This window comes from Sinohyriopsis cumingii, chromosome 17, assembly GCF_028554795.1.
Source record: "Sinohyriopsis cumingii isolate HCF-2022 chromosome 17, ASM2855479v2, whole genome shotgun sequence".
NCBI classification, from domain to species: Eukaryota; Metazoa; Mollusca; class Bivalvia; order Unionida; family Unionidae; genus Sinohyriopsis; species Sinohyriopsis cumingii.
The window spans coordinates 39,934,761-39,948,958 of record NC_142977.1 but is presented as its reverse complement, the minus strand read 5'-3'; the positions used below and the strand labels follow the sequence as shown (position 1 = coordinate 39,948,958).

General features: G+C 35.0%; 1 protein-coding gene across 1 annotated transcript in view; it reads left to right on the top strand.

The window, feature by feature from the left end:
• Positions 1-890: 890 nt before the first annotated feature.
• Positions 891-14,198, top strand: part of LOC149778469 (mechanosensory protein 2-like) — an 84,949-nt gene continuing 71,641 nt past the window's right edge. The window contains exons 1-2 of the mRNA XM_089939331.1: positions 891-1,013; positions 8,234-8,306. Coding sequence (XP_089795457.1) covers positions 951-1,013; positions 8,234-8,306 — 136 coding nt within the window. The 5' untranslated portion in view covers positions 891-950. The remainder of the gene's footprint in view (positions 1,014-8,233; positions 8,307-14,198) is intronic.

Below are 14,198 nucleotides of genomic sequence, written 5' to 3'. Positions count from 1 at the left end.
AAATTTCAATTGAGAACAAAATTATTTAATTTGTATTTACTAAAGTACTGCCTCCACTTGGCACGAGTGACATTTTCATTGATCAAAATTTCCTTACATATCGTTAATTGTGGTGTACTAGGCATGTCTTTTGGAAAGAAAATGTAAAAGATTGTATGACCTATTTTTAAATTTGATATTTCATAGTGCTGATTAAAATTTCCAGGTCCTATCTACCATTTTTGACGATAAAACGAGGGATCCATCAAATTTTCTGTTACCAATATTTTGATCATGATTTCAACAAATATGGATCAAATTTGGGGGTATTTTCTGGCATAAAAAATGGGATCCACGCATTACCCTGTGTTAGAAGCGGGTTCACGAGATATCCGGGCACGAGTTATTGAGGGAGTGGTGTAATTTTTAAGGGTACCAGTTAAGATCTATGTTGGTGCAATTGGGCCTTGGGATTTTTACAATCTTCAAAGGAAACAAGGCCCAAGGCAAAATCATGTATAATGATAGATGAATTGAATAAATAGTTAATGAAACATTTAGTCTAATAGAATTTCATTTCTAAAATAAGCTGGTCAATGAAATATTTTGAAAGAGTGTTTGATACAGGTGATCTTTAAGTCAGGTTGCCATGTTATATTAAAATCTTACTGCTTTGAAGAAAAATAAAATGTAGCTGTGGTGGCTGCCATTAGTGTACTGGATTAAGTCAGTAGGTTGCAGGTTTGAATATGATCAGACCTGCCCAGGCTGGATACTGTGGGGTTTCACGGGGCAAGACACCTTACTCTTATTACTGTGGCACTAAATAGTTGTCCTTTATGTGATGATGTGCCATTAAACTCGGGTTAATAAATCTATGATGTTTGATTTGCTTCCATATATTGTCCTCAGCAGACAAAAATGATGAGGGTCAGGCTGGTGGGAGCATAGGCTGCTGTGGATATATATTGATGTTTTTCTCCATCTGCATCTTCATTCTCTTCTTCCCCTTCTCCCTCATATGCTCGCTCAAGGTAAGCCCAACTCCATTTCTATGACAGTCAGGGATTTTTTTAAGGGGCCACAGGAGAATGGGAAATGGGCCACAGGAGATAAGAACTGTCAGCAATGACATTATTAATGGACCTCATTTTCAAATGAGCCTCATGAAGTACAGTGCAGCTTCAGAAACTCCATGTACCTTGCATAAAAATATTTGATTCCTAGTCAATACATTATTTTCCCCAGAATTATGAGACTAGGATCCCATCTCCAGCCACCCTTGAAAAGATCCCTATGGTGTCATTAACCAGTTGTATATCAGTGGTATATTGTTGAAAAAATGTTTTCTTTTAAAATTTATTTATTTTTGTATTGTAACCATTTTCTACATGTGCACATATAGAAATACACAAGTACCATTATACACATATATGCTAATGCACATATGCATGTTACCACTAAATTCAAGTCACTTATTACAAGTTTTATGCAGTAATTATTTTCTGTACTCATTTGACAATATTTACATTCTGTTATAATTTTAAGTGATTCTTTTCTCTTTTTATCAATCTGCCAATAAAATAGATATATATTGAGGTAATGCCTTCACCACTGTACACATGCTTAATTTTATATTTGGACATACATGTATCAGATTATTTAAAACTAGCTGTGATTTGCAAACAGTACCAACCATTCAAAGAGATGTTTCTATAGTTGCCTTTTGTCAACAAAATTTCTCGATGTACAATTAATTTTTGCATAATATTTTTCTGACAGTTAATAAAATTTCATTTTTAAAAAATATATGAGCCATGTTTGGTGTTTCATTGTTAAATCTACATTTATAGATATCTAATTTGATTTGCAACAAAAGGAGACTGATCTCAGTATCTTTTGTTTTTGTCTTTTCTACTAAGAATATTTTTGTCTTTTCTACTAAGAATATATTCTCTATTTGAAACTTGAAAATTGTGCGGATAATTACACTTACTCCTTATCCACCCAATAAAGCTAGTAAGTACTGACTCTGTTTTGGAACAGCTTCAAAAATGCCATCCAGGGTGAGAGCAGCATCATCTCTGCATACTGTGAAATTAGATATTGTTTTTTTTTAAATTTTAGTCACTTTGATATGTGTATTTTTCCAAATAAAAGAAAAATGTATGGGGATAGGCAGTCACCTTGTATACATCCTCTTTTGATTTCAAACCATGGTGCTTATTGTCCAGTAACAGTGACACAAGATTTTATACTTTTATAGAAGAGATGGATTCAGAATTGAAAACACTTAAAATAAAATAATAAAATTGAGACAATGTAGAACTTTATCATTAAAGGTCCAGCAGCAGACTTGAATGCTTTCTCAACTCAGTTCAACGAAGCCAGGTAGCTTACAGTTTTTTTCAAGTAGAACACAGGGTCATAAGAGTATGGATATTTTCTCCTATGTATCAGCATTTGATAAAGCCTGTTTGATCACTCTATAATTAATGGAATTATAAGTATGAGTCTATTTGCAATGCATGCTGATGCAAGTTTGTATGATGCGTTAAGTAAGGAAATGGGTCTCCAGTTTCTTAAAAATTGTTTTAGTTTATCCCCTTTAGGGAGACATAACACCTTTCTGAGTTGATGCTAGCTCACCATTATTTTAGGCAAATTGATTGTTCTTTCAAAATAGATTGTTCTTTCAAAATACTAACCAATATCTCTCCAAAAGACTTTAAAGAACATGACCTTAAATCTGTCTGATCCTGGAATTGTATTATTAGGCATAATTTTAGGGCTTGCTTTTGCTTCTGTTAGTGTAATTGGGCCATGTATTAAAACTTTATGGTCCTAAACTATGTAATAGAAAAGAGTGAAAACCAAGAAGTTTTGTAAAATTTAGCACATTTTTTATTTCCCTGGAATGCAAAGTAAAAAATTAAAAGGAACTTAAAATATACCAAATATTCCAGAAATTTCTAACACAAATACAGATGTTAGAATTTCCAGTAATTTCCAAATTCCAATATTGAATATGTCGATGTGCCTGTAGTCTTGAATGTGTTAATGTGCCAGTGGCCTGGATTGTGATGAGGTGTTAAGTCTTTCGATGTATCACAATAATATAGTCTTAAAATGTCGTTGTCTAAATTCACTATAATTCCAAACTACCATTTCTGTCAAAGAATATTATTGATGAGCACTTTGAATTTCCAGTGAATAATAATTTGAATTAATAAATCCACCCAAATAAAAAAACTGAACATAACAGTAAGACTGATTCTGCTTCAAGATGTCAAGGCATGAATGAGTAATTTTTCAAGTAAACATTATATAAAAAGCTAAGAGACGATAATAGAGCCAGGATATTGGTCAGCCTCCTCTCTGAAACATTCAAAATTGTCAAAAGTTTAAGAATTTCCAAGTGGAAATCTGATTTCATAGATCCTGACCCAAAAAAACATGCTTACCTTCATTGATAATGATCTGAATATTTAATTCACACTATATCTATGAGCAGTTATGTATTATGATGTTTACAAAATAAATATCCCTGGTCAGGTACACAGTGAACTTGATTTTGGACAAGGTAAAGTACAAAATACAAAAGTATATAACATATAATCATTAATAAAAACCAACAAATAATAAAAATGAAATACACATAACACCTCCCCTCATAAAAAGAAAGATTTATATATTAAAGCTTTCTTTTTACTATTAGTCAAATATGTAATTAAATACTGCATAAGATGATGTCTTATATATGACAGAAAATATACATGAACAATGAAGGAGTATAATATTTCCATGCATATGAAAGTGCATTTGTAATTAGATTATGTTTTCCTTTGATGTGCCTGACACCTGCAACATCAAACTCCACCTCAATAATCTCTGATTTTTGTTCTTAATCTTGCTAATGAAAGTAAGGAGGTTGTGATCACTAAATAGCGTAGTTGGATTCGGTGATTAAGATTTTTTAATGTAGCTTTAACAATTTTCCAGTCATATCGCTATGATATCTGCAGTGTGGCAGTTTATTGTGATGTCTAGCACTGGGGCATCATGCTGCTGACATGTAGCATGATGTCCCACCCAGTCACATTATCCTGACACCAGGCTGACCAGTCCTCACACTAACGTCTTAATGCTGAGTGCCTAGTGAGGCAGCTGTTAGTACCATTTTTGTAAGTCTTTGGTATGACTTGACCGCAGTTCGAACCCACAACCTCCCGCATCTGAGGCGGACGCTTTAGCCACAGGGCCACCGGAGCGGTTTACAATAGTTAGAGAAGGAGCTGAACTAATATACAGTTCAAAGTGTTGCAAAGCCAATATCAAAGCAAAACATTCCTTCTGGGTTGTGGAATAATTTCTCTGGTGATTGTTTAGTTGTTTTTTTTTTAAACAGCACAGTGAATAATCTATACTATTTTTGTCTTCATGAATAATTACTTCACTAAACCCAGCATTTTAAATGATTGACTGAAATTTGAAGCTGAAAGAACTGGTGCACTCTCAAGTATGGCATTTAACTTATCAAAAGCCTCCTGACATGTTTAGACCAATGAAACTTTATTTTCTTACTCTACAAATTGGTCAGAGGTTCAGCAGTTATGGAAAAATAGGAGCAAATTTTCCAATAATATCCAGTGATAACCAAACAAGGCATCAGCTGTTGATTACTGATAGGCTGAGGGAATTCAGAGATAGACTTGACCTTAACTTATATTGATTTAACTTGACTGTGTCCCTCAATATTTCCTAGAAATATAAAACAAGCTTGGCAAAACTCACTTTTGAATTAATTAATTGTCAAATGCAATACTGAGTCTGTCAAAGAATTTCCTATTGGTTTCCGAGCGATTATTCTATGTGTCTATATAAATGATGACTTCATCATTATAAGCGTCACAATTATCTAGACAAGAGGTAATCATGTTCATTAAATGTTGGAAAGTACAAAGCAAACCTTTCATCCCCAATGGCTTTACTTGATTTTGATGAAGTCTATCTGGAGTTACAAATGCTGATATTTCCTTTGCTCTTTCCATGTGTGGTATTTGCCAAAATAATTTCAAAAGGTAAAATTTGGTGACATATTTTGCATTTCCAACTTTGTTAATGCAGCCATCTATTCTTGGCAATACAAATGAAACTGTTTTGGTCACACTATTCACTTTTCTGTTGTTGGTGCACATGCGGAAATTATTATTTGGTTTTGGCACAACAATACACAGTGAGCTCCAGTCACTTCTACTTAGTTCTCTGAAATCATTGTCCAGCAAATACTTAATTTCTTTTTTCAAACATTCTGATTTGAGAGGGTTTATCTGTATGGACACTGTTTAACTGGTGTGGAATCTAGAACTTTGATGTCATGGTAGATTTTATTTGTTCATATTGGAACATCTGGAGACAAGTGCTCATATTCAAATAATAGATGTTTTAGTTTGTTCTTTTCTTGTGGCTGTAGAATTGAAAGTTTCTGGTCCAGATTATGGTATACAGTATTCCTGAATTCCAAAGATTAGTTACACAAAGTTACTACAGTCCAGTTTCATTTCATTACTTAAATCCTCACAGTGTGGGATAGGTACAGCTAAATTAATTGAATGATTAACAGAGCCATCTCTATCAACATCCTCCCTTAACATATTACATCCATTGAATATTAATGATGTATTTAATTCACTTACTTTCTTTCTAACTTATAAGGATAAATAATACTTAGCCTGAAGAGGACTTTGAGGTATGGGCAAGAGAGCCAGAATTCTATCATCAGGCTGACAACTCTTTTCCATTGTATTTCTGCCATACCTTAATTTCATGTTTGACCAGGTCATAGGTGAGGGGCTGACACAGTCTACTATTATTCTGCTGAATGGTTCATAAAATGCAGTAATAGGTTGCAGATGAGGGGCTGACACAGTCCACTGTTGTTCTACTGAATGGTTCATAAAATGCAGGAATAGGTTGCAGATGAGCATTAGGTTGATTGGGTTTTCTTACCATTTGATAAGTGTGGCAAGATCTACAATATTTACAAACATCACTTTTAATTCTCGGCAAATAAAAATGATTCAAGATCTTGTGATAAGTCTTATTGACCCCTAAATGACCAGCCAAAGGAGTTTCATGGGCTAGACTAAGAATTTCCTGTTTCTATGACTTGGTAGCCTAAGGACTTAGAATTTCCTGTCTATACAACTTTGGAACAACAGTTTGATGGCTCACTCAGACCATTTAATGTCACCAATGGGTACCTCAGGTGGTATGTGGCTTCATTTTCTTAAATAGCCATCTGAAATAAACAGGAGATAGCAGGATCTTGTTCCTGTTTGACAATGAGTGATTGTTATTTGTCACCCTGATTAGAATTAATAGAATGAGTAGTAAAAAGAGAATCACTGTAATCGGTAGCTCTTGATTGATCAGTATGAGGGAAAAAGTGACCTCATCAAAAGCCCGACCAAAAAGTGTGAAAGCAGAAGGAATAATGTCCTGATCAACATCATTCTCAAGAGCTTTTTTAGCAATAGCTCTAGTCATTTTACAAGCTCAGTATAAATCAGGGATTTCTTTTTCAGTAGGATTAACTTCTTGATCCAAAGAAGGCTTAGCTACAAACTTGTCTCCAACTAGGTCATTGCCTAGTAACAAATGAATACTCTTGATGGGCAAAGACATCACTGTTCCAACTGTCATGCATGGATCCTGAGACTAAATCTGATCACAAATGTACACAATGGAGTCGACGAACATTAATAAAGCTGCACTCTACCACCTGGATAAGAACACTTTCATTAGTAGATGACTTATCAGAAAAATAACAAAGTACCTGTTAATAAAAGATTCAGAGAAGCTTCTGTGTCCCTTAAAATTTCAATACAGATATGACTGGCAGAATCACTAATAAGTGATTTTAAATCTGTTCCATTTAAACATACATGGGATACAGGGTAGGCAGTTTTAAAGAAAGGTACTCACCCATAGATGCAACTTATTTTTAATAAGAATATTGTGAAATCAATGTATCCTGGTTTTTTTTAAACTGTGCCTTCCCTGGGTACCATGTTTGTTTAAATGGAACAGATCTTAGAACCTTTCAACATGAATAGTTGATCATCCTCCATAATAAAATCAGACTGGGGTTGGTTTGTCGACCCAACAAATATATTGCTTTCAATGCATAAGTGACCTTGACCGCTAAGAAATAAGAGCATTTGGAATAGTGTAGTGTGTAATTTTGATTTTTAACGTAGCTTTAAAAAAATTTAAGTCAGTATATCTCTATGATGTATGCAGTGATGTCTAGCACTGGGGCATCATGCTGCAGACATATAGCATGATGTCCCACCCAGTCACATTATCCTGACACCAGGCTGACCAGTCCGAACAATGACCTCTTAATGCTGAGTGCCAAGCGAGGCAGCTGTTAGTCCCATTTTATGTCTTTGGGATGACACTGCCGGGTTTGAATCTGCAACCTCGTGCATCCAAGGCGGATCCTCTTATCACTTGGCCACTGGTGTGGTCCCATTTGGATTAGCTCTGTCATGATTCTGTTGCAATTATTTTCAATCTGTAGCAGTCAGAAATAACGTACCCTTTCTTCTTGCAATAGGTATGTGTAGGAACAATGCATTGTTAGCATGGATTGGCAACTAGAGGGGAAGTAAACCAGTTGATTCCTAAAGTTATGTCAGTAGCCTTGGTGTGGTGCTGTTCCATAACCTTTCATGTGTTGATGTGTTGTTCAACACCATTCAATGTATCAGTTGAAAAATCTATGGGTGTTGCACATGCACAATGTGGTCTGCTTTGAGTTTGTGCAACACAAAGATTGGCCTGCATTAATCACAGGATGAATGCTAATTTTTATAGCTAGTATTAGTGAAGACATTTTGGTCTCAGTTTCATTTCTTTTGGATTTCAAAGAACATAATACAGATTTATTTTACTGACTATTGCAATGAATAACATAAATAGACCCAGATCTGCTGATGCATTAAGTGACAACAGATCTCGTCTGTTTGCAGTGGGCACATGTTGTGTACAATAATGAGTAAAATGATTCTTTGTTGGGTAATTTTTATAAGAGTAATATTTCATTTACATGTAATAGTTAACTTTTAAATGATAGAATGATATTTTACAGGTCTGATTTGGAAATGTACACTGATATCTGAAAATTCTTAATATTGTACAATTGCATTATTATTATTATTATTATTATTTATTATTATTATTCCAGGTTGTGCAGGAATATGAAAGAGCTGTTATCTTCAGACTGGGACGTATTGTTTCTGGTAAAGCTAAGGGACCAGGTATGAGATGGATTTAAGTGTGGCCCATAGAGGCCAAAAATAGGTCCCAACCCCCAAATAAAATACAGTGGAACCCGGATATAACGCGATAATTGGGGTCCCAAAAATTGGATCTTTTTAATAGTGGGGTCGTGTTAATGCGGGGTTTAACAAGTATTTTACTTTTTTCAGAGAACAACTCATTGGCACATATACGTGTATTCATGTCTAATGTATATGATGAATAGGATATCAACACCATTTACTATCGTGTCGTCGTGGCATGCAGTTCATCTTTAATGCTTGTAATTCCATTGAAAAATTGCACACAGATTTACAATATTCAATAATTTTGTCCCAGATCATTGTGTCTGAATTCAGCGTCTAATATATAGCATGAACAAAATATTAACACCGTTTACTTACCATCTGATATTGTACCGTTGGGGCTTGCAATTGATCCATAATACATGCAATTTCATTGCAAAAATTGCATACATATTTAAACTATTCAATAATTTTGTCACAGATCATTGTTTCTGAATTCAGTGAGAAAAATTAACATCAAAATTAGGTTAAGAAAGATGAGGCATGTGTACGGTTCCTTACGTTCCAGGGTCTATGAATGGTGTCTGTACAAATTTCATACTGCTAAAATTTTCTCATACGTTTCCATGTACATTTATTCATTGTAAATTTCCAATAATTAACACTTGTATGCCTATTCATTTGAACGACTACAGCAAAAATAATTAACAATCAACACATACTTTCAGCGTGCATATAACTTTTACTTCAGATTTTGTGAATATTGAAGGAAATGTGAAAACTGCTATACTAATCATTGCACAAAGTGCAGATAATGATTTGCATTTGTGAACTTGCTTTTCCATAACGGTAAAATATATTTATAACAAATAGGAAATTAATAACGAGTTCATAAGCAAACACCATACACATGTAAAACCCGAGAACTAAGTGCAGTGGGCCTGCAATGGTCACGAGTCACTTATATAAATTTTTTACAGCTGAACACATGTACAATTTCATACCCTCTTAATTTCCAGCTAATAAAGTGGACATTAATTACTGGTCAGTTGATTGTGTTTAATAACACCGCCAAGCCCAGCAAACATGTTGGTGACTTTCGTTTTTTGATGTTTATTAAATTGTGAGAATCTTTTATCAACTACCACATTGTCTGCTGCTTGGTTGTGTATGCAGTTAAAGAAGGAACACATGTTGGCTATTGTTTGAGCAACGATTGTATACAGAATAATTGAAGACAAACACAAAGACGACTTACTGGCTTTACTCATGGATCAGTAAATAAGTAACATTTCCGATAATGGTTTTTCTGGCATAACACTTCTAGAACCTGGTGAAATTGTTAAGTTTCAGAAGCTACACTACAATCATATTATATTCAGATTCATACGTGAACTCTTCCCCCAAAATGATAACGTTTTACACACTATTTCTCATACTTAAAAAAAAAAATGTTTTTTCCCAGTAGGAGAAAAATACACGTATTTAAAATTTCAGGAACCACACGACAATCATATTATATTCGAATTCATACGCAATCTCTTCCCCAAGATAATAATACATTTTCTCTACACTATTTCATGTCCTTTGAACAAAAAATATCTTTTCTTGTGTGAATAAATATACAAAATTTCGGGAGCCATGCCACGACCGTGTTATATCTGAATTTGCATTATTGCAGGATGCGTTATGGCGGGGTTGCACTGTATTTTAAAATATTCCCCATGTAAAAATGTAAATGCGTTTTTTTCCCCCTCTCACTGTCTTTCTAGAATTGCCCCCCAAATTGAAACCCAATCCCTATTATCAATCACCCTGGAGGCAACCCACCCTCCACATAATTACCAGATTGGAGTGATATCTTCAGACTTGTACTGTATATACTTGCTTACAAACAGAATAGATCCTGATATGCCTGCATATCATGCAATGGTAGATCTGGTTCTATGCTGTTGGAATTAATGTATGCAAGTGTATACAGTACAGCTCACATGTATTTTTGGGCCCCCACACAACGTGGTGGCGGAGAGAGATTGGAGGGGATTAAGAAATAACCCTCCATCATCTCTCTATGTGTCCTGATGGAGTTGCCGCAACTGCTCGACAAGAATTACTCTCACCAAGCTTTCTAGAGGAGTTGTTGAGGATGACCACTGCAGAGTGGACCTGGTCTCTATCACATGGATGTGATATGACCCTTGTAAGCATCCTCTTGACAGAGAGAGAAATATGCCAATTTATCTACATCGTTATCAGATGATTGTACGCATTACCTAGTTCTTGTTGTTGTTGTAGGGTTTAACGCCATTTTTCAGCACACGAAAGGCAATACATGGCGGCCAGTATTAAGGGTGGAGGAAGAACCCGGGAAATCCCCCGAAAGAACCACCGACCCTCGTGAAGCTACTGGCTCCTTGTTCTAATGAAGACTGTAATATATATTATGTGAAATCAAATCTGAGATAATATCAACATAGTTGTAATGCCTTAAATACTGTACTAATAGTACTGTGCTGTTTTCATTTACAAAGGGCTTATTAACTCCTTTTGCAACTAGTTTACAGTGTATGCTTTTACTTTATTCAAAGAAATCTTAACAAACTTGGCAAGACCTTGTTGATCTTCTCCTGAATAGTGAAAAATTATGCCACTGTTTCAACATGAAAAGTTATCCTCTGAGGTATGTACATTTAAATTCCCGATGACAGCTGCTTCTGTTTTAAAAACAAGAAAACAAAAAACCAAGAAAACACTGAAAACACTGAGTTTACACTTAAATGCAAACCTCTAGTGTAGTCCTTAAAAATAGTGACCCAATCACAAAGTGGAATATACATGTACACAGCTAAGAACGTTAGTTCATTTCTGACTGCATTTATACTGTATGGGACTGTATGGGACTGGTCATTTAATTTATGCTTCTTTCTGACTGATTCATTGCACCAAATGTACTTGAAATAGGTCCATTAGCATTTTCTGAAGTTGTTGTTTTGTCTAGGGTTCTGTAATAAGCAGCAGAAAGCACTAAACCAATTTCAGATAAATGTAGAGACCAAACTTGGTATTTAACTGCAACTAATAGGTCTTTTAATAATAGTAATATAGTTCAAACAAAGTGTGTTAAATTGTGATTTTTGAGTGATCTTCACATTAATTGTCATAACAAAATTTCCAGACAGAAATTATCGATTGCTATGGACTTTTGCAATGGCAGTTTGGCATTACACTGTGTTAAGAAAATTGATATCGAATTGAACCTTTACTAGTGAAGGGGGAATCAAGTATGATCGCGTGAACAATAAGTCACGCGCATATTCGTTCATCTCCTGTATGGATGTTCATCTGTGAATTGGATAGAGGAGTAACATGCAATAAGTTTTATTCTTAGCTTGTACATGTGACATTTCTTCAACATGATCATTTAGCATGATGTAAAATGTGACTAAAATAAATATGAATTGACAGCCGTATTTGTATTGTCTTTTGCATGTATGATAGCACATATTTGTATGGGAAAAATAGGTATCGTGTATGAATTGAAATAAAGATACAAAAGATATACGAAGTTACATAATTGCCTCTAATTTATTGGACTCGTGTGCCATTTTATTTTTTCCTGCAGGTGTTTCCCCAAGCCTTGTTTATCAATGAAGACATTATCACATCTTTGTTTATGTTTGAGGTACAACTTTTTCCCAACCACAGGCACATTCCCTCTACATTATAGTGCGCAACAAAAACCAGCATAAACAGGATCACCCTGCTTGCTTGAACATGCCTAAAAATGTCAGAGTATGTTATCATTGAGTTTGCTGTTACCCATTTTGCGAGGAATTGATACAATAAACTTCATTTGAATATTGATGGACTAGGCATGAACTAAAGTTAATAAATACCATTTAAAGGTATGTGCAGTCAAATTCTCCAAAATGAAACCTATAGCTGCAAAAAGTTACATATTCGATGGATCAAGACACAGAGTAAAAATGTCCCCTAAATGAGCTCATGTTACAGTCCTTTGTTGTCGATTGTGCATCATCTGTTCATAGTTGTTATTTACAGATTCTCCTCAAAACTGCTTACCAATTTGCACATGATTTTACTGGGAGCAATTTGGTATAAAGGTTTGGTTTGGTGTTTTATGGCACAATAACACTAGTATGTTATTTAGTGCAATTGGAGCAAAGTGTCATGCCCAAGAATACTTCACAGTAGCTGACCCAGGCTGGTTTGATGGTAGGGTTTGGACCTGTATCATTATGGTCATGAGTCTGGCACACTAAGCACAGAGCCATCTCATCTTCCCTGGTTTCCATGTCTTTCAGATTTGTTCAAATAATTTTGTAAAACTATTTTGTTTTGAATATGGTATTCTGCAATGATTATTTATAATCAATCTCAATTTAGGTCTTAAAATTAGACATATCATGTAGAACATTAATATAGACTTGTGGTAGTGTAATCTGTATTGAAATTTAAAAAATTAAATTAAAATTTAAAACAGAGAATTGTGTATCAAATGGGAAATTCTGTGGCATGTTGGAAGTTTCAACATTAAAATCAGACTTGTGCAAAATTGTATCATCTGCACAGATTGGAATTATAATTGTTGTACATATAGAGGCATGTCATTTATAAATAATTGCTGTCCTAATAATATTCCCATGGAAATCCTTTGTAGATGGATATCAGGTCTGATTTAGTGTTACCAATAACAAGGGGGCCCTGAGTGGCCGAGTGGTCTAAAGCGCTCTTCTTTACGGATCACTGCCATCTCACCTCTGTCTGCGGCGGTTCGAGTCTAAGATTCAGCCAATGTGGGCATGTGAGAAAGCTTGCCAGTAGCTTCTTGTGGGTCGGTGGTTCTTTCCGGGGTTTTCCGGCTTCTTCCTCCGCCATTAATACTGGCCGCCATGTATAGCCGCCTATCGTGCTGAAAAATGGCATTAAACCCCACAACAACAACAACAACCAATAACAAGTTGTTGGCTTATGTAAGAGAGGTGTGATTTGAACCATGATAGTAATAAGCATTTGTACTTTTGAAGTTTCCAAGTTGATTATGACCATCCAAGTAAAAATCCTTTTTAGAATTGGAGTACATACACTGTAGTGCAATATATTTCTGAACAAATGTCAGCAACATCATGACATAATGTGCATGCATTGCACTACAGCAATGTTTACTTAACCTCAATACTTGGATATTTAGCTTTGGTACAGTAATGTTTACTTACCTCGATACTTGGTTATGTAGCTTTTGGCACAGTACCAGACCTGCCAACCCTTATGAATTTGCCATAAGTCTTACGAAAATGACCCTTAAAATACGGACTTGGAAAATAAAAGCAAAAACTACGTAAAAATGATTGTTGCCGAAAGTCAGGATAATATGTTCATTCGTGTTTGATTTGGGTCCGGGTTTCATGTTAGAATTAGCGGAATTAGTCAGGGAACCAGACTAACTTTACAGCAGTACCTCAGATGCTTTAAACTGCACATATTTTGCCATACAAAGCATCTGCATGATCAAACTGTTAATTATTATACTTTTTTAAAAATGGCATCCAGCGAGTGATGCATGTTGAAGATGAAAGGGAAAATAAGCCACTTATAAAGTGTTAATAATCAACACAGAAGAATAAAAGGAATATTCAGATTCTTGTGAATAAAAGCAGGAAGGGACACAATTATGTTTATTGGATATCACATGCCAATTTGAATGTCTCATGGCAGGAGATATGATTGCCATCGTCATGTGAATTGGAAAAACAAATTTGAACATTTACGTCAAGTTAATAGATAGCAACAAGCCATTGAGTTGCATAGGGTTTGGAATTGCAGTTTGTGCATCTGTACTAATGG